This window comes from Pocillopora verrucosa, chromosome 7 (genome assembly GCF_036669915.1).
Source record: "Pocillopora verrucosa isolate sample1 chromosome 7, ASM3666991v2, whole genome shotgun sequence".
Taxonomy (NCBI): domain Eukaryota; kingdom Metazoa; phylum Cnidaria; class Anthozoa; order Scleractinia; family Pocilloporidae; genus Pocillopora; species Pocillopora verrucosa.
The window spans coordinates 17,068,853-17,086,465 of record NC_089318.1 but is presented as its reverse complement, the minus strand read 5'-3'; the positions used below and the strand labels follow the sequence as shown (position 1 = coordinate 17,086,465).

At 38.4% G+C, this 17,613-nt stretch overlaps 2 protein-coding genes across 2 annotated transcripts in view; one reads left to right on the top strand and one right to left on the bottom strand.

Annotated features, from left to right (window-relative positions):
* LOC131787205 (matrilin-4-like) overlaps positions 1 to 17,613 on the top strand; it is a 402,738-nt gene that overhangs the window by 264,309 nt on the left and 120,816 nt on the right. The window lies entirely within an intron of this gene.
* On the bottom strand, positions 611 to 17,513 carry LOC131787195 (polycystin-1-like protein 2). Its single transcript, XM_066169780.1, has 19 exons — positions 17,229 to 17,513; positions 16,434 to 16,572; positions 15,668 to 15,978; positions 15,185 to 15,323; positions 13,803 to 14,447; positions 13,332 to 13,454; positions 12,850 to 12,972; positions 12,567 to 12,695; positions 11,598 to 12,297; positions 10,530 to 11,103; positions 10,033 to 10,248; positions 8,008 to 8,145; positions 7,478 to 7,672; positions 6,983 to 7,204; positions 6,065 to 6,772; positions 5,196 to 5,432; positions 3,807 to 5,117; positions 3,071 to 3,239; positions 611 to 2,576 (listed from the first exon to the last, which is right to left on the bottom strand). Exons 1-19 carry the CDS (start codon positions 17,511 to 17,513, stop codon positions 1,090 to 1,092), a joined length of 7,851 nt encoding a protein of 2,616 aa, XP_066025877.1. The 3' UTR covers positions 611 to 1,089.

The window sequence follows — 17,613 nt, the reverse complement described above, 5'->3', positions numbered from 1 at the left end:
CGTGAGCGAGCGCATTTAAAAGTTCCAGATTGGTCGTTGGTTTGAAATGAACTCCTGACTAAAAAGTTGCCTATGTTTTTGTCACGTTTGAATGAAATAAGTGGGGGTTGCGAAAAGATAGTGCCAGTCTCTGAATCGTTTTGGAGTAATTTAAAATTTTTAAGAATGATAGATTTAACTGCGTGGTTGTGAGGGTGAAATGAAATTAAATCTATCATTCTTAAAAATTTTAAATTACTCCAAAACGATTCAGAGACTGGTACTATCTTTTCGCAACCCCCACTTATTTCATTCAAACGTGACAAAAACATAGGCAACTTTTTAGTCAGGAGTTCATTTCAAACCAACGACCAATCTGGAACTTTTAAATGCGCTCGCTCACGATGCAAAACTTGTCCTTTCATTCATAACGTAGAGAAAATATCGGGACCCAAAAGATCCATTAAGATCATTGATCACTTTACGTGTACCTCCGCCAATGTTATTTACTGCATAACTTGCACTTATTGCAATAAGTTATACATCGGCGAGACAGGAAGACGACTGGGTGGCCGATTCCGAGGACACCTTCGCGATGTGGAATAAATGACAAGGACGCATCCAAGCCAGTCGCTAGACACTTTAATCTTCCTTATCATTCTAAACAGCATATGGCAGTTTGCGGCCTTTCCTTACATCTAGGCAGTTCGGAAAGCCGTAAAACACTAGAACAAAAATTTATATTTCAAATCGGCACCCTTAATCCCCACGGAATCAACGAGCGCTTTTCATTCAACTAATTTATTCCTGTTTTCTCGTCACCATATTCCCACCAATGGCGTAGCTCCACTTTCTATATATAAATCCACACACAACCCACAATTCCTCTAATCGCTCTGACGAAGGGCTAACGCTCGAAACGTCAGCTTTTTTACTCTTTACGGTGGCTAATTTACGTTTTCAACCCAGTTGTTAACACTAAATTACTTACTTATAAGATACACTTATCTAAAAATAAACATTCAATAATATCTACGCTTGGTAGAAAAGCCAGATATAATTTCAGTGCAAGAAAACTTAGCTAAATTATACAGTAAAACATCTCTGCACTCAGAGATCATATTTTGATTTCTTTTCCGAATCACGCACCGAAGGATTTATCATTACTAATAAAAGGTAAGTTAAGTCATTCTCCTCTTTCAAATAATCAGCCTCCATGTACTCTGTTCGTCGAGTGAGAAAAATTAGTCGTTTTTCAGCTTTTAACATTCGTTCCTCTGTACATTGGATAATACTTTCAGAATTCAAACAAAATGGCTCTACTTCAGAAAGGCACATGTTGACAAATATTGTCTCATCACAAAACAACTTAAACTCAGTCCGATTACTTCCCTCGTGGAAAATGTCCATTAAACGCTCCTCAATAAAACGTGCCATTTCAAGCTCTTTTGCATTTTCCTCTGCGTTTGATTTTGCGTCACCGTATGATTCGTTGAGGACAGAAACAAGCATATTCATAAGAAATATATTTGTGGATATACAAAACAAAAATGCAAACGTCGGACCAATGAAGGGTCTGTCCCTTCGAAGAGCGTCCATTGGGACTGCTTTTCCTAACAGGAATTCGAATTGAGACATGACTGCATCGAGATAACTGGAATATTCTAATACTACACCACCGAAAAACTGCATACCTGTTATAACAAATGCATTAAACACGATCAGAAAAAAGAGCACATACGAGAGTTGATAGCCTATAGATTGGCGAAAAGATGAAAACAAATATATTACGTGTGGGTTAAAACGAATCAGATTCAGAAGCTTGACTGTCACCAAGAAAACAGCGACAGCAATGGACGCATTTTCCAGGTTAAGCCAATTCAAGGCTGTGTGGAAATGCACGATTTCATATGGATTGGCTTGAATAGATTTGATAGTGTTTAAAACGCTTTTAGCTCTGATCATGTAAAATGCTACAGAGGCTACAGAGAAAATTATCATAAAGAAATCCACCATATTCCAAACAGACTTGAAGAAACCTAAACGTTGTTGATAAAGGTGAGCTAACATAACTATGAAGTAGAAGAGAACCATCGCCATGAACAGAAACTGGCCAATTAAGAAAAACATCAAAGCTCCTGACTCAGTGCTGTACAACTCCAGTGTTTCAATTCTCCTTGTAGTGTAGGCTGCACCAGTAGCTAAGGCCTCGTAAAAGTATGTGGCAACGCTAATCAAGTTTGTATTGACATTGAAAACAGCAAACTCTAGAATTACAGCTCGAGTTTGGCGATCAAGCCATCCATTAGTAATAGTCTCATTGAGGACGCCTTGTGCAGTGCTTTCATCGTATCCCATGACTGCTGCATAACCACCCCCTTCATAAGAGTTGTAAGACGCTAGAATGGGATCGTTGCGAAGTTCTGCTGCTGATTGATACCGCCAAGGCTTTGGGCAAATTTGGAGAGCATTAGGCCACGAAGTATTGAGGGATAGAGGTATCCAACCTGGAAGGCTTAGCAAAGTTGTGTCCTCATTTTCTGGAGAATAGTCGTCATAACAATCTGCTATCATTTTAGAGAGTGATCTGCAGGATTCTTCAAATCAAAAAAAAAATTGGAATAAATCACTTTTGATAAATGATGATAAAAAGAAAGAGAGAAGGAGAAAAATGCTGGCAGAAGAAAAAAAAAACACGCCAATGAAGTTTCTTGATATCGGGTTAAAAATCTGTGGTTCTAAAAATGCTTTTGAGTCAAGTCATGAGTAGCGAGTTGAAATGTATCAACAAAGAAGTACATGTTCTTTTATGCCTATGCCTTATTTTCTAGAGTCTGTAGTAGTATAGTTGTATAATTTAGTGTGTAAGTTACGAGCCTTTTGATTTCCAGATCACTAGACAAGCACTTATAGTTATTCGAATTAATTAAGTCACTATGACATTTTCCTATTTCAACAAGCATTTTGCAATTGTATATTAGGGATATTTTTCCCACCAATTTAGAATCTCCATTGTCTATCGCCACTGTAGAAATTGTCTTTGTGATAACCTGTTTGTTTAAGAAAATGATATATTCTGAACTAAGTTTACTTTTTTTAATTCTGAGCTGTCGCAACCAGGGCATTCCCACTAATACCGACATCTTGTTCCCGATATACACATCGTTTTCCTCTTCAAGTCCGTTGTACCACGCTTGATTATAAATGTTTGATATGAATTCGTTCCTTAACCATGCCTCTAATATGTGCGCATCCTTTACCTAGAATAAAGAATGATAAATTAATTAATTAAGATTAATTAATTAATTAATTAATCAATTAAAAATTATCCAAGGACCCGTCAAGAAGATAGAATGTGTAACTCGCATGATGGCATGATTATTAAACAAACGAACAAGGAAAGGTAAAGGAATAAATCAAAAGACAGGAACAAAGCGAGAGGGGGAAAGAGACTCGCCGCCAATCTTTAATGCAAATAGCAAACAATGAATAACAAATGAATAAATAAAAAAATTCAAACGCCTATCTCACTCAAAAGCAAACTTAAATATGAAATCCATAGTGACATCGCTATTACCTTTTTGCAAAGGTAAAAGTCATTATTTATATTCACCAGAAACCTGCATAAATTAGCCTGCTCACTTGCTATCGCTAGTTGTGGTATTGCGACGGACTTTAATACCTATTTCTCTTTTAAACAACCACCAGTCTGTAATCTTTCACTGATATAAGGATCGATTGGCAGGCGAAATAACTTTTGAATACTGTCAAATATTTTACAACTGCGGACAAAAATCATTTTTATTCATCGAGAAACATAATCTTACCAGATTAAACTTATTGAATCGATTTCTCGTCTCGGTGGTCATCAGAAAACGATTTCCGTTCTTGTTTCCATAAGATACGATCGCCAGAAGAAACACAAATATTAAATGCAGAATAATGTCTCTTGTCATACTTGTCAACTGCGCTTCTTTTTTAGATCTCTCCCTCATCTTTTCCCGCTGATATTTCTTAAAGCGCTGTTTGGGATCATCGCAGGAAAAATCTATCTCAATTGCGCGTGGATCGGTAGCAGTCTCTTCTTCTTCTTCGCATTTGCCTTTGTTCTTTCTTGTCAGGAGAAAGGAAATGACGATGACGGCTAACATAACCTTCGTGGGCTGCACAACGAAAATATCTTGTCCATTGGAAATTAGAATAGAAGCAAGCCACTGCTCAGAGGTTTCCTTTCCCCACATTAGGCTGTAAAACAGCGTAAATGTTGCTGCTGCCATTGTCGTACAGAAGCAAAGAAACCAGCCCATATAAACAAAAAAATTGGGAAGCAAACAACCGGTATCCGTTATTTCATCCAAAAGTCGTTGGGCCTCGTCTGTTACTTGGTATTTTTCACTCCTTTTCTTCTTCCGTCTACTAGACTTAAACAGGAAGGCAATTATTATGTTTATTGGTGCAATGATAATGCCACTTTGTACTCCGATGACTATCTGTTTCCAAGAAAACTTAAAAGGCCCAACTTGTATCGCACCATCGGATTCACCACCAATGTTATAGAACATGGCATTTGCTATCATTGCACTAAACAGAACTGAAAGGCAACATGAAGCTCTTTGCACACGTGTGAAGGTACTGCTACATGCTTTTCCAAACACTGACATCCACAAGTGACTGTCGGCAATTTTTCTGGCAAAGCGCGAACGAACCTGAGCGGAGAAGGCAGAGTAAGATTTGCTGTCCACAGTAACCTCTATTTGGCCGTCGTCTTTTTCCAACGCAAGCCATCTATTTATGGGGAAAACCCACCTTTCTTCGGTCTGACGGTCTTGGATAACTACGGTTTCTACAAACCAAGATGGATTATCACCCGAATTATCGTGATCCAAAGTAATTTCTTTTATAGGGCCGATGGATTCTTTCAACACGAGCACAAAGCCGTTGATACTCCCACGTTCAAAAAGCTCGCTCCTCTCCTCTTTATCCCTCAATGGAATTTGATTCTGCTCATAATTTTCGCCCTTTATACTGATGGTTATGTTAGCTGTTGTTGCTGAATGTTTCCAAACGCCGGTGCTTATAACCATATCGTAATAATAGGCTCCTTCCTTCACAAGCGGTATCAATTTAGGTGGGCAAATCTAAAAAAAAGAGCAACAACAACATTCAGAGATCAAAATAATTCAAATTACACGTCTTGCAGGTTAAGATATGATTACCTTGTCTGCATCTCTCTTGTCGGCCCTCCTTGCAAAGATTAAGACAACGAGATACAGAAGCAAACAACAGGCAATTGTCACAAGTACTGAGATATTGCCACTTTCAGCAAGGTTTGAAAACTCAGTAAAAACTTTTTCGAAGTCAATTGGGTTTGGTGCTTGGATGAAGTTTCCACCAAAAGATGTTAAATGATTGCAGAGACATTTCAGATGGGTGGTGTTCGAGTCTTGGCTTACCTTTAGCAAAAAGAAAAGGAATCAATTTAGCGAAAGAATTGAACATTATACTGTGCTTTAGCGCATAGCACACAAGGTTTAGCAGTTTTTGTGTGCGTTAATTAGCTATTTCGAATGTCAATAGCAAGTACTATTCATCTTCGAGCAGTCGATGATGCAAAAGCGCGAGTCAAGAGTTCGTTTTCCTACCATTATTTGGTATAATGAAAGTATCAGACTACTTTTTTTGTATCTGTTTGATATATATTAAAACAATTATCCACCTCGACTTTTGTAAATTATTGTTTTAAAATTAAACTCAAGCGCGATCTTAATTAAATTAGCAAACTTTAATCCCGAGCTGAATTGGTAAATTGCTTTAGTAATGAATCCTGAGACCCATTGGCCACAAAAGAGAAGACAAAAAAGCAAACAAGTTGATTAATAGTTTTAACGCTAAGTTTATAGCTAATTGGCATCCAAATGTTAAATCTGAAATGTTCATACCAAAAAAATCCCTCCCATAGATATGTTAAGAATGACTAATCGGTTGCTATCGTCATTGAAGGGAGGCAGCAATGACAATTGCATGGGGATTTTACTCGGTAAAGCTTACTTAACAGCAGAAAATTTATGCAATAATTTATTTTTACCCGGCAACCTTCCGCGGTCCACTTTTCTGTGTCCTCTGACCAATACAAACAACTCGACTGGGTGATGGTCAAAGTGTAGTTAGCGTCTGTGTCTGGATCATATTTCGGAATCACAGAGCTAAGAAATCCTTTTGGAGGTGGATCTTTAACGCCCACACATGACCGTCTTTCGCGACGATTTCCAAAACAGGATCTCCTTTGTCTGGAATGTTGACTTTCATTCTTAGGGCTTTTAAACAATAAGCCCGCATAGAGGAAGCCTGGCTTAAAAGGGATCACTGTAACCGAGCTATCTCTGATAGGGCAAGTTGCATTAGCATCTGTTTGGTTGTTACATGTTGATGTAAACGTCATTGTAAAATTGTGGTCAAAGTCATTTATCGTCGGTCTTTTTCCAAATTTTATGAACAGACTGATTTGTAATCCTGCTTTGGCCATACCCAACTTAAGAGATACAGGAACATTGGCTAGTTCTGCGTAATAACTTCGAACTGAGATTTCATTTGGCTTCAGAAAGTTATGTTGTGTCCCGTTGGTGGAGTTTTGAGGTGGACTTGAAATGGGAATCAAGATCTCAATGTCATTGTCAAGGTTTGAAACATTTATCTTTTCCGCGTTATTGCTTTTAAGCTCAAGACTCGTGACGCGTGATTTGATTTTCTTGCTGCTATTGTCCCAAGTGAAAGGATTAAAATCAACAGCTTGCATCTGAAAGAGAACACGATTTGGTGTTAGTAATTTTACTGAAGAAGGTTAACTCCAGAAGATTTGCTCGCATACATAAAATTGGTGTAAACAGATTTTGTCATTTTATCATATTAATTAAGTAGACGTGGAGACAAGAAAGCGTAATTACAAATTAAGGCAGCGATGACTCGAATCATTCTCAAGTGAATTCGGATAAGAATGGCATTATACCTTTGCATTTATCTCTCCACCACCAATATTTCCAAGGCTGCTCGGGAGCTTGAATTTACTTGGTCCATCTCCCATGCTGAGTCCTTTTGCATCACTAGCTGTGACCTTTTTCAGCGAAATTGCCAAGTTTGGAGTTTTTAGGACCAGATCTTCTGATGGAACCAAGCGGCCAAAAAATGCATCACTCATGTTGCTCAGTTTTTCGGAGGCCTTCTTCACGAACTGAAAGGAAAGTCAAAGAATGATGTTCGGTCACCTGATGACGTAGTTAATCCGATGACTTTTCCACTTTATTAGACCTCATAAATCTTAGTTCACAATTCTTCTTCGCTGCCTTCATTAGTCTCGCCGTTTTGTTCGCTTAATGTAAACCTTATTGCCTAGAATTAATTTATCCTGAATTGATGGCGAAAACGAAATTCCAATAAAGAAATGTATGCAGAAAGGACTGATCTCCGTGGTAGTCGTACTTGTAACTGTAGTTGTGATCTTTACCTCTGGAGAGGGTGGGGTTACCGCCGAGTCTGTGTCGTCCTGACTTGAGCCTGCAGCAGACTTAAGAACATTTGTGAGGCAGCCTGTAACACTTGTAGCTGTTTGTTCTAACTCCGGTGTGAAAGGCTCCTCCGGATCATTAAGGGTGGAAATCATCATATTAGCTGTACTATCAGTCAATTGCATCGTTAATTCCTAGGGAGAATAACACCAATCCGTCATATGACTCACTGAAATTAAAATTGTACAGAAAGATTGGTGGATTAGATAATTTAGAACATTCGCAAAATTCAAATGCATGTATGTTTTTAAAATACCAATTATGAGTTACTGAAAAATAATAGAGATTTCATTTCTTACGATTCGCCTGGGAGGATAAGCTTGTTGCTTAAATCCGTTACAGATAAAAATATTTCATATATTTTCGATCAGATGCATCGTGTTCTAGAGACAATCTGTCACTAATGGTTCTCATCTTTGGGTTTAAAGTTGAATTTATGTTGATTTAAAGAAAAAAAAAATTGGCATACCATATTGTTGTTGTTGCTATTACCGCCACCGTCTGCCTCCACTCCCATGGCCAAGCCTACTACAGACATAATTGAGCGAGACATTTCAAGATTCTCTGGTGTTATAGCTGTAAACTTCGATATCAATGTGTTGGAAATCTAGCAACAAAAAGAAATGGCGCGCATCATTAACAAATCGAAAAGGCTTTGATTGTGCTCTGTTCTGTTGTAAAGCTCGCAGAAAGCGGCTAGAGCACGAAAGAGGTATAAGGAGAAATATGAGTTTTAATTGAGTGTTTCTCTCCACTTCTTGAGTGCTCTGGCCACATCTTAATTGCTTTAGAACAGAACAGACCACCGTGAAGACTTTTCTATTTTTTCATGATGAAAAATCCGTTAAAACTCCCCACGCATTTCTTTCAATTTTAAAAGCAAACTTCATTTCCAGAGCGAAAATAGAGTCGTCAGCATACTGTATACTCCTACCTCCTAATTAAGCCATCAGAATCCGTGTTAGGATGGTTCAAATGATGTTTAAAAAAGACAAAAGCTGTCAAAAATATTAAACCATCAAAGTTCACAATATGAAATAGTTTACAACCTTAAATAGATCGGTAAGTCGAATTTAACACTTTTGCTTGAAGTTTTTTAGTCTCTAGTTGTTACGAGTGTCGATGTAGAGCAGGGTTGTTCCTAGACAAAACTCAGGATCGTCGGTAACAGCAACAAACTGGTTTATTTCCACGTAGCTGACTTCTCGTCTTTACAGCACTAAGCTTCTTCGCAATTTTCTCTCAGTGTCGATGAAACTGTCGCTCTTATATAAATAAAGTACAAGGATCTAGAAACTTCTCTAAAGAACTAAATTTAGTAGATTAACACGGTTTCTAAATTTGAATAACTACGTAAGAAATAGAACGTTCCAGAATTTTCTTTTTACCAGAAGGTCACGTCCAGATGACTTCGGGTTCTAGACTGTTCTATAGAATGTTCTAAGACTTAACTTAGACAATTTTTCGTAACACTAGTACAGAAACTGTAAGTTAAATGTTCAGTGAAATCCGGCCGAACTGTTGCTCATAAAAATATGCAATTTTTTTGACATGTCAAGTAGAAAACAAACTACTAAAGGCTGGTGTGTTTTACCATTCAACGACAGCTGAATTCACTGGAACATGAGGATTCCACTGGATGACAGCGCCGTGAAACTCGGCTGTTGTGATTGATGTGGCCTTCCACTTAACGCATCTACTCAACGGATCGGAACTGGATATCATAGCAAGCTCTTAATTATTCACTCGAAGGGCGGCTGATGTAATTTTTGAGGTTTGCTTCATTGCGATGACCGGAGATCGCCGCTATGAGCTACCCGCGATAGACCTCAGCATGGTCGCAGTCACTCAGACACCGTTATGCTCAGTATGACTTTTAACCGTTATGACAGTAAGGCTATATTTTTCATCATTCTTGCATTGTTCTGTTTTGTTTTTAACAGGAAACTTTCTATACTATGCGAGTGTTGACGTGTTTGGTTTTTATTACCGTCCGTAAGCTTACAATCTAACTGAGCATGAAAAACTTAAATACTCGGACTGTCTCATTCGTTTTCTCTTTGAGAATTTTCTTCTCTGCTTATGTTATAATAACGTAAATTACGGCACTTGGCATTTTTACAAACCTTTGTTTTTATCTCCTATTATTACTCGCCGGCTCGCTTGCTCCGAAATTTCACCTTCAATTCACGAAAAAAAATAGCTAGAGAAAAGTCCGAGAAATGGTCGGACATAGACAATTTGGCAGATGGTGTGACGGCGTGTCAGCCTAAGCAGAGCTCTTTACTTTGTACTCTGATAGAGCACGCTCTCTCAGCCAATGACAGCGCGCGTTATGTTCGAACTTTATCATAAAACGAATAATTGCACATATTTTAAGTGTGCCTTAGGAAATAAATGAACGAAAATCGGAATGGCTACGTGTTCTAAGAGAAAACATAAAACTTAATTCCGAAAGTTTAAGTGTTGTATTTGAACAATTTCATTAACTTACCAAAGCTATGTCGTTAGGGTCCAATTCTTGTCCACATTCAGTTTTTTCATTTGCAGACTTGAAAACGGATATACCAAGTTGAACAGCTTGGCTGAGTTCACCCTTGTTGAGATATTCATCTAGCTTGTTACCTTCCCCGACTACAAAACCTTTTAACTTGATTGCAACTTCGTCTGGTGATGAAGCACATGGATCAAGGCCAGATGATGGCCTTACCTGCAAGGGATAAGTGAGATATATCGTAATATTTTCGTAACTGGAATATCTTTTTGGCGTTTGAGTTTAACTTTTAGCCATTACTGGATCCAAGTGCCGATGAGATAGAACTGGATGAAAAAAGGTTAGCGAGCCCACAGAAAAAAATTTACCGTTTTGAAGGAGTTTGTAAACAGCGTTAAAAAATCGAATTGGAAAATGCAAAGATTTCAAGTGACGTTTTTATGAATCGCGTAAATAGTTATTTTATTCAAAAACTTCCCCTTAATCAATTGCAGTACCTTGATGAGTAATTTCTCTACAACGGATACTCCAACCGCATTCTTAATAACAATAGTGACTTGTTGGTGGAAATCTTCGTTCGGCGATCCCGCAGGTAACACTGTCGAGACAGACGAGGGTGACGTGCCATAAGATATAGGCTCCTCTCCAAGTGCAAATTCATATGTCAGTGGTAGGCTCGTATCCTGCCAATCGAAGCACTTAAAAGTAAACTCAGTTTCCAGTGAGACGCCTTCAGAAACCGATGGCGCGCAGTAACCATTATGCGGCTCTCCAGCGGTTTCAAAGAGGAGCACAGAAAGCCCGTATGCTCCTTTCAAAGATGTTACTAATAATGTTAGATTATACTTTGATTTGGATTGCAATGAATTTTTCTTGATTATCATATTGGTAGAATTTACAGCTGTTGAAGTCATGTTGGGTAAAATAGGTATATTTTCCCAACTGTCTGACCCGTTTAGCATGGACAGACGCCATTCGTAGACAGATCCATTGCAAGGAGAATTAAGACACTCTGATGTCACCCGGAGCTTGCTTGAAGCAGACACTATTGCGCCACAATCTATGAAGCATCTATGGAAAAAAATAGAAAAGAATGAACAACATACGAAAAGCTGCAAAATCAAATACAAGCAAATAGGGCTTAATTACCAGATCTCCTTCACTTTCAAAAGTGAAAACACAGCTTTAGTCGATTGGCGAATTGCCCTTTCAAACCACCACCTGCTCGTCTTTAGAAGAGCAAGTCAATGTTAGCTTCGGGGTGGTTTTATTAAGGCAAGACTAGTCTTTGTGGAGTTCTACAGCTAGATACCGATTAAGCGAAACTGCAGAGTAAAATACTTACTTGAATGTTAAAGGCACTCTACTTCTCTTATTTTAAACGCTGCGTACCTTTCTTAGGGTCTCTCCTCCCAGTTTAAGCACGTTTACTTCTAGGAAGCGTTGTTCAGATAAATTAGCACCAACTTTTTTTAGACTCTTTTTTTTTACAAGAGCTTTTTCTTTTCCAATTCACTGAGTACAACATTTTCTCTAATTTACAGTTTACACTACATAAAAATTACCTAAGGGTCACCTGAGGAACCTCTCCAGCGGCTATCGTAAAGGACATTTCAGCAGAGGAACTTCTCACATCCTTAGTCACATTCAGCTGTAGGAAGAAGGTCCTGTCGATTTCAAGTTTACTTGGATCAACAGTTATGATTGTACGGTTTAAGTCTCCTTCGTTTAGAAAAGAATCGAAGCAAGTGTTGCTTACAGAAGTGTCACTGCGACAGGACCAACTGAAATTGAGCCCGGTTTGTATTCCAGGGCCAATGTCTGCGTCGTAACTTAAAGAGCCATTCACAGTGACGTTTTGCTTGGACCCCCACCTTACACTGCTTCCTCCATCAAGAATGGCTCGCAAGGGAGCCGCAATAACCTCGATGAAGCCATAATCAAAGGCGTTGAGAATTTTTGGGGATGCTGGATCTCCAACTGCGAGTGTAGCATTGAATTTGACTTGATAGATACCAGCAGGTAAGGATCGTTTGTTTATCGTCCATTCCGTCGTCCCTTGACTAACTATAGTTCCTAATGCTGACTCCGAGGCAGCTAACTCCATTTCGCTAACCACGCTCCATTCAAAGGTACTTTTCAATACACTTAAATCTTTATTTAGACCATGTATCAGGGCTTCTCGGACACTTTTGACTGAGCGCTGCACAGGTGTGGCCTGATACTTGTCTTTTGAACTGTTTCTAATGGTCACTGAGAAATCTCCTGCGGATAATATAGTGAACGGAATTTTTGCATCATTTTTCCCCCTCAAAGAAAAACAAACGTTTGTAAGATGGGTTTAGTTCCTAATGAATTCACTCATGTTTTACGTCAATGTTAACAATATGAAATAGCGATAAATTTTCAAGGTTGAGATAAAATCGTGCCTTTTTATGTAGTACCTCGTGTCCAGAGGTTCACAGACAAAAACTGATGGTAATAACAAATTATCAGCTAGATATTCTTTCACTGTAATTTGACATCATTCTTACCAAAGGGCTCACATGATATCCCATCACCAATGTAGCTTTTTCGGCACTCACAGCTGAATGATCCCGGAGTGTTAAAACAGTAAGCAACTCCATGACAGTTATGAGCTGATATTGCACATTCGTCGATATCTATAGAATCATAGAAACGAGCAGAAATTTCGAGTAGTTTCATTGTTTCAGGTTTCACCAATGAAACTCTTTATCAGTTGCTTTCAACTCATAAAAAATCGCGTCCTTAAACCTAGCAGTGCATTACCATAGAGAACATAGAAACATCTCTCACCTACACAAGCTGTACCGTTTCCTTCATACCCTGCAATGCATGTACAATAAAAAGATCCAACAGTGTTGTTACAAACAGCCAATGAGTCGCAGTTGTGCACATTTGTAGTACATTCGTCGATATCTAAACGAAAGAAAAAAATAGCTGGGGGTAAAAAAAAAACGCATGAAGCGTTTAAGACACCGGTGGCTATAAAGGTAAAATATACCCGCTCTATGGCAGAAACAGTTCAGTTAAAACAGACTTCTTTAGCTATCAAACTTCAAAACAGCGAACTTTCCCTGGTGCTCCTTGTTGGAATTTAGAAAAGGCAACGTAAAAAATTTATTAAAGTAGCCTTAGTCACCGTATATTTTTAATAACATTTCTCTCGTTTTGCATCATGTGGACAGAAAATCCACTAGATGACCCACAACACGAGACGCACGGTCATGTACTTTTATCTTCACGTGATAATACACATTTCAATGAGTAGTACGTACCTAGACAGCTCACGCCATCTCCTGAGTACCCATTGAGACAAGTGCAGTTATATGAGCCAAACGTGTTGTTACACTGAGCGTTCACGTCACAGTTGTGTTTATGATCCTGGCATTCATCTTCATCTGAGTAGAAATAGTAATTATGGGAACAAAGTCATATCCCATCCTCGAGTATAATTACCATCAACAGGCTCGTGCAGATTTCAATATGGACATTTAATACACTTTAAAATATTTACTTGAAATGTGTGAGAAAAGAGAATAAAGATTGCATGTAAATTTAACATGTACAGATGCCTGAGTATGCATGCAAATATTCAACGAGCTTTCAAATGAATTCATTAATAAATCATTAATAAAATAAAAAGTTTAGAAAACTAACTGACCATTTCGAATACACTGGACACACGTAAGCATAATTGCATGCCACACACAGCTGTTCTTAGTATGACTCGTTATATTCATCTTTACCTAAGCCGAGATGTTTCACTCTATTTATTTGCTCTGCCGTTAAGGCTAAGTCATAAAACTGCATGGCAGCAATTCTGGCTGTCAAATGACGGGGATCGTCTGCTTTGACACCAACTCTGACGTTATCCTGTGTACCCAGCGTTATGCCGGCCCCGATATTCCTCTCTACTACTCTCACTCCATTAACCCATACACTTTCCATTCCAGTTATATAGTCGTAAGAAGCACCAATATAATGCCATTTGTGCGTTGCCAAAGGCTGATTGGTCGATAACGAACCCCATGTATTTAAGTAATCTCTGTTTCTGAAATGAACGTAAATAATTCCATTTGGGCCTATCCAAAAGTGAACGGCCCAGGCACCCCTTGATTTGTAATTGAATAAAGCCCCGTCGTGTGTATTTTCAGGATACAACCAACATAGCAATGTGATTGAGTGTTTCAAGTCTAATCCCCCATCGTTTGGGAACTCGATGTAGCTGTTCGCATGCCCAGAGAATCGATAAGAGCCAGCTATGTCGCCATTCGGACCTATCGCTAAGGATACATCTCCACGAATGCCTTGGGGTTGTTTATTAGTGATCTCCCTTGTTTCAAAGAAACTGTTCAAAGGAAAAATGGCTTTTGCTTCTGGGATTTTGGCGGCTGCAAGAAACGTAATTAACGAGTTAGCTTGGTATTTTGCAGATTGTAATTTATCTAAATACAACATCAGCAACTATAGACTGCTACCTACTGAAGGATTTAATTTATGTCTAAAAGGACGCCACACTTTATCAATACGATATATCTCTCTCTATTATCCATGTTCATTGCTATATTATATTGTGTGATTCCAGTCATAATAAAGACATACCTTGCACTAAGCCTCGATTAAAATTAACGTTATAAATAGGGCGTAATGTATAAAATTGTGTATTTCATTTTCATCGATAGTTATAGCTGGGAAGTCAGGTCAATTTGTGTATTACACCAAATCAATTAACATCATCTCCTGAGAATCCCTGCAGACAAGCACCATTGAATGAGCCCATAGTATTGTTACTTTGCGCCATTTCATGATAATTATGAGTCCTGCTTTATATGAGTTCGTACGTGTTTGACTCCTTCTCCTATTTAACTGTCTATTTGTCTGTCTGTCGAACTAACTTTCCAGTGCAATCTTTTGGCTTATCTGTGTGTTTCGCTATAGGGATAGACAGCTGTTTGTAACATTCTGGCATTTGCTGCACCATTTACGTTTTCCTGACAACCCATGGAAAGGAAAACCCATGAATCCATGTCTTCAACTTGCTATCAAGCTTCCGTGGCTTAATACAAGGAGACCTTCAATCAGTTAATGGAAGATTGAAGCCTCCCATCTGAATCTCACTTAAGGTTACCTGAACAACCGAACAGCTCCACCCTCATTGCTATTCCCTCCTGCCAGTTAACTGGACGAAATCGGATGTAACGTCCTACGATAGGTGGGTTCAGGTCATGATAAACGATTGTCTTCTGGTCATAATTCCCAGCAAAGACCTTGATAAATGGAGAAAAAACAAACAAAACAAAACAGAAAAGCAAACGAACAATGAAAAGAGGAATAAATTTTTCATTTTCTTAGGGCGATAAAAGTGCAACAATTAGATTGATGGTTAATTAGAATCAAATATTTCCTCATGCAATTGACAGCACAACTCTGATTTTCCTCCATTAGGTGAACATTTTTTTTTTCATGATTTCGACACATTTCTCAACACTAATTGACTTGGAAAAATGTGAAAAAAAAGAAAATCTAGGGTTTTCCTAGCACAGTCTAAAGATTTCTTTATGAAAGCTAGTTTCCTCTACGGAAAGGCAGCCCTGCTAATATTGTTATAGACCTTTCTTGTTGTCCCTTGTTCCATGTAATATTGCAGGTAATTTTTTTTATAGCCATACTGTAAATTGTAGCTGGTAACCCACTTAGGCGAAGCATTCATTCCTTGTGTGGCAACTCGTTTCACGATGATATCGTTATTTCGCAAATCGATCTGGAGCCACTGGTCGCAATCTTCTTTCAGAGGCAACCAAGTTCCCTCGCTTAATATTAGTCTGCCCTTAGTCGACGCATGATCTGCATTCAGTTCTGAAGAGGCACTAATTTGTCCGTCAGAAATGGCACCGTTTTCTATACCAAGGGGGTCTTGACATTCTTTATATTTCAAGAACATAAACAAAAAGTTATAATTGAGATTAAATCCGCAACTATCTTCCTTACTATAAGAAAGTTAAAACGGGGACGAAAACAAAATTAGAGGGAATTGTATTAGTTTCGAATGAGGATGTTAACGTCAAGGAAGAAAATATAACTATTTGAACAAGAATTTGAATATGTTGTAGGACTAGGCAAGGACTCTTGTAAGAAAAATGGAGATTTTTTGTTAGAGTCTTGTGAATTAAAGGGAAGCTTATTATTTAACGCCAACAAGACCATGAGCGTAAAATGGAAAATGCTATAACCTTTTTAAGAGGTTCAGATATTCAAGAAGGCAAAATGAAATAATAGTGCACGATATCTTTCGCATAAAGGATAAAAGATAAGCGAACTGCAAATCATTTGTTGAACGACCCAAGAACTCTTATTAGCAATTCAAAATTGAACTTCACCTAAACAGCCATACAACTCTACTCGCATAGATACCCCACCAATCCAACTTGTGGGTTGGAAACGAATGTATCTTGCCCTGATTGGTGGGGAAAGGTCATGATACACAACGGTGTCTTGGTCTGTATTGCCAGAAAAATTCTAGAGAGAGAGTTGGAAATTAAATCTCATGAGACAAGGGGTTATTTCCACAGGCATTTTTTTTTTTTTTAGAACATCAGCTTTAATAAGAGTATTTACCCTATTCCTTCGATAAGTTTTCATGTCGTTTTTCTTGTCAGCCCTGAAACTGCTTTCCACCATCCCCAGAAAATAGTATGTACTGATAACATTTCATCACAACACACCGCCCTTAAACCTTCGTGTTGATCGGTTTGCATTTACTTGTTAAACTGACTAAAGATAACTTCTGCAAGACAAAAATAAGCCCCTAACCATGTCCTTCAAACTAAATCACCCCCAACTGGTTTATGACGCCCAAATTATTTTTAATGGAAGTGGCGGCCACTTCAACTCTTCAAACTCTTCAAAACTCATCCAATGTAATTTTCATGAGACCCACTTAACCTTTTGATCTCCTACAGCAACAGGCTTTGGGACTTGAACAACGGTATTTTAAGGGCTTATTCCTTGGAGAATTGTAGTGTTTTAACCTGATCTACGTTGAATTCTGTATTCTAGAAACTGGTCGCTTAGCGAAGTGGTTTTCCTCCCACACGGTATTTCTTAACAATATCCCCAGTTTGTATGAATTTTATGGAAAACGAAGAACAAGTTATTTCGGATAATTATCAAACCTTGGCCTCGTTATGTCCGCGCTCTTTATAAAAGTAGAAATTTATTCCGTCGTTGCTATAAGTCAGATGGTACTTGGTTACACTACAATGCCAATAACGGATGTTTCGTCCTTGTGTTGCAACCCTTGTTATTTTAATGTATCGATTATTCAGATCAATCTGCAGCCACTGGTTTTCATCATCTGTGAGAGCCACCCAGCCCCCTGCGTTGTGCTGTGTTTCTTTTACGTGAAGTCTACCATAATGAGCACTTTCTTTGTGACTCCATTGGGAAGAGGCGCTCATTTGGTTGTCGGAGATGGCACCACTTTCTATCCCTTGAGCCTCTGCACACTCTAAATGGTATAAATGCTTTGTGTTGAACACAACTTGCATGGTTGTTTTT

What these genes read in the sequence shown, in the direction of transcription:
- LOC131787195 (XM_066169780.1), bottom strand. Translation starts at nt 17,513, where the DNA reads ATGAGCGCCTCTTCCCAATGGAGTCACAAAGAAAGTGCTCATTATGGT. An exon ending in GATATCATGTGAGCCCTTTG is followed by an intron (nt 12,298 to 12,566) that starts GTAAGAATGATG and finishes TATTATCCGCAG; the next exon opens with GAGATTTCTCAGTGACCATT. An exon ending in GTGGAGAGATAAATGCAAAG is followed by an intron (nt 6,773 to 6,982) that starts GTATAATGCCAT and finishes GTTCTCTTTCAG; the next exon opens with ATGCAAGCTGTTGATTTTAA.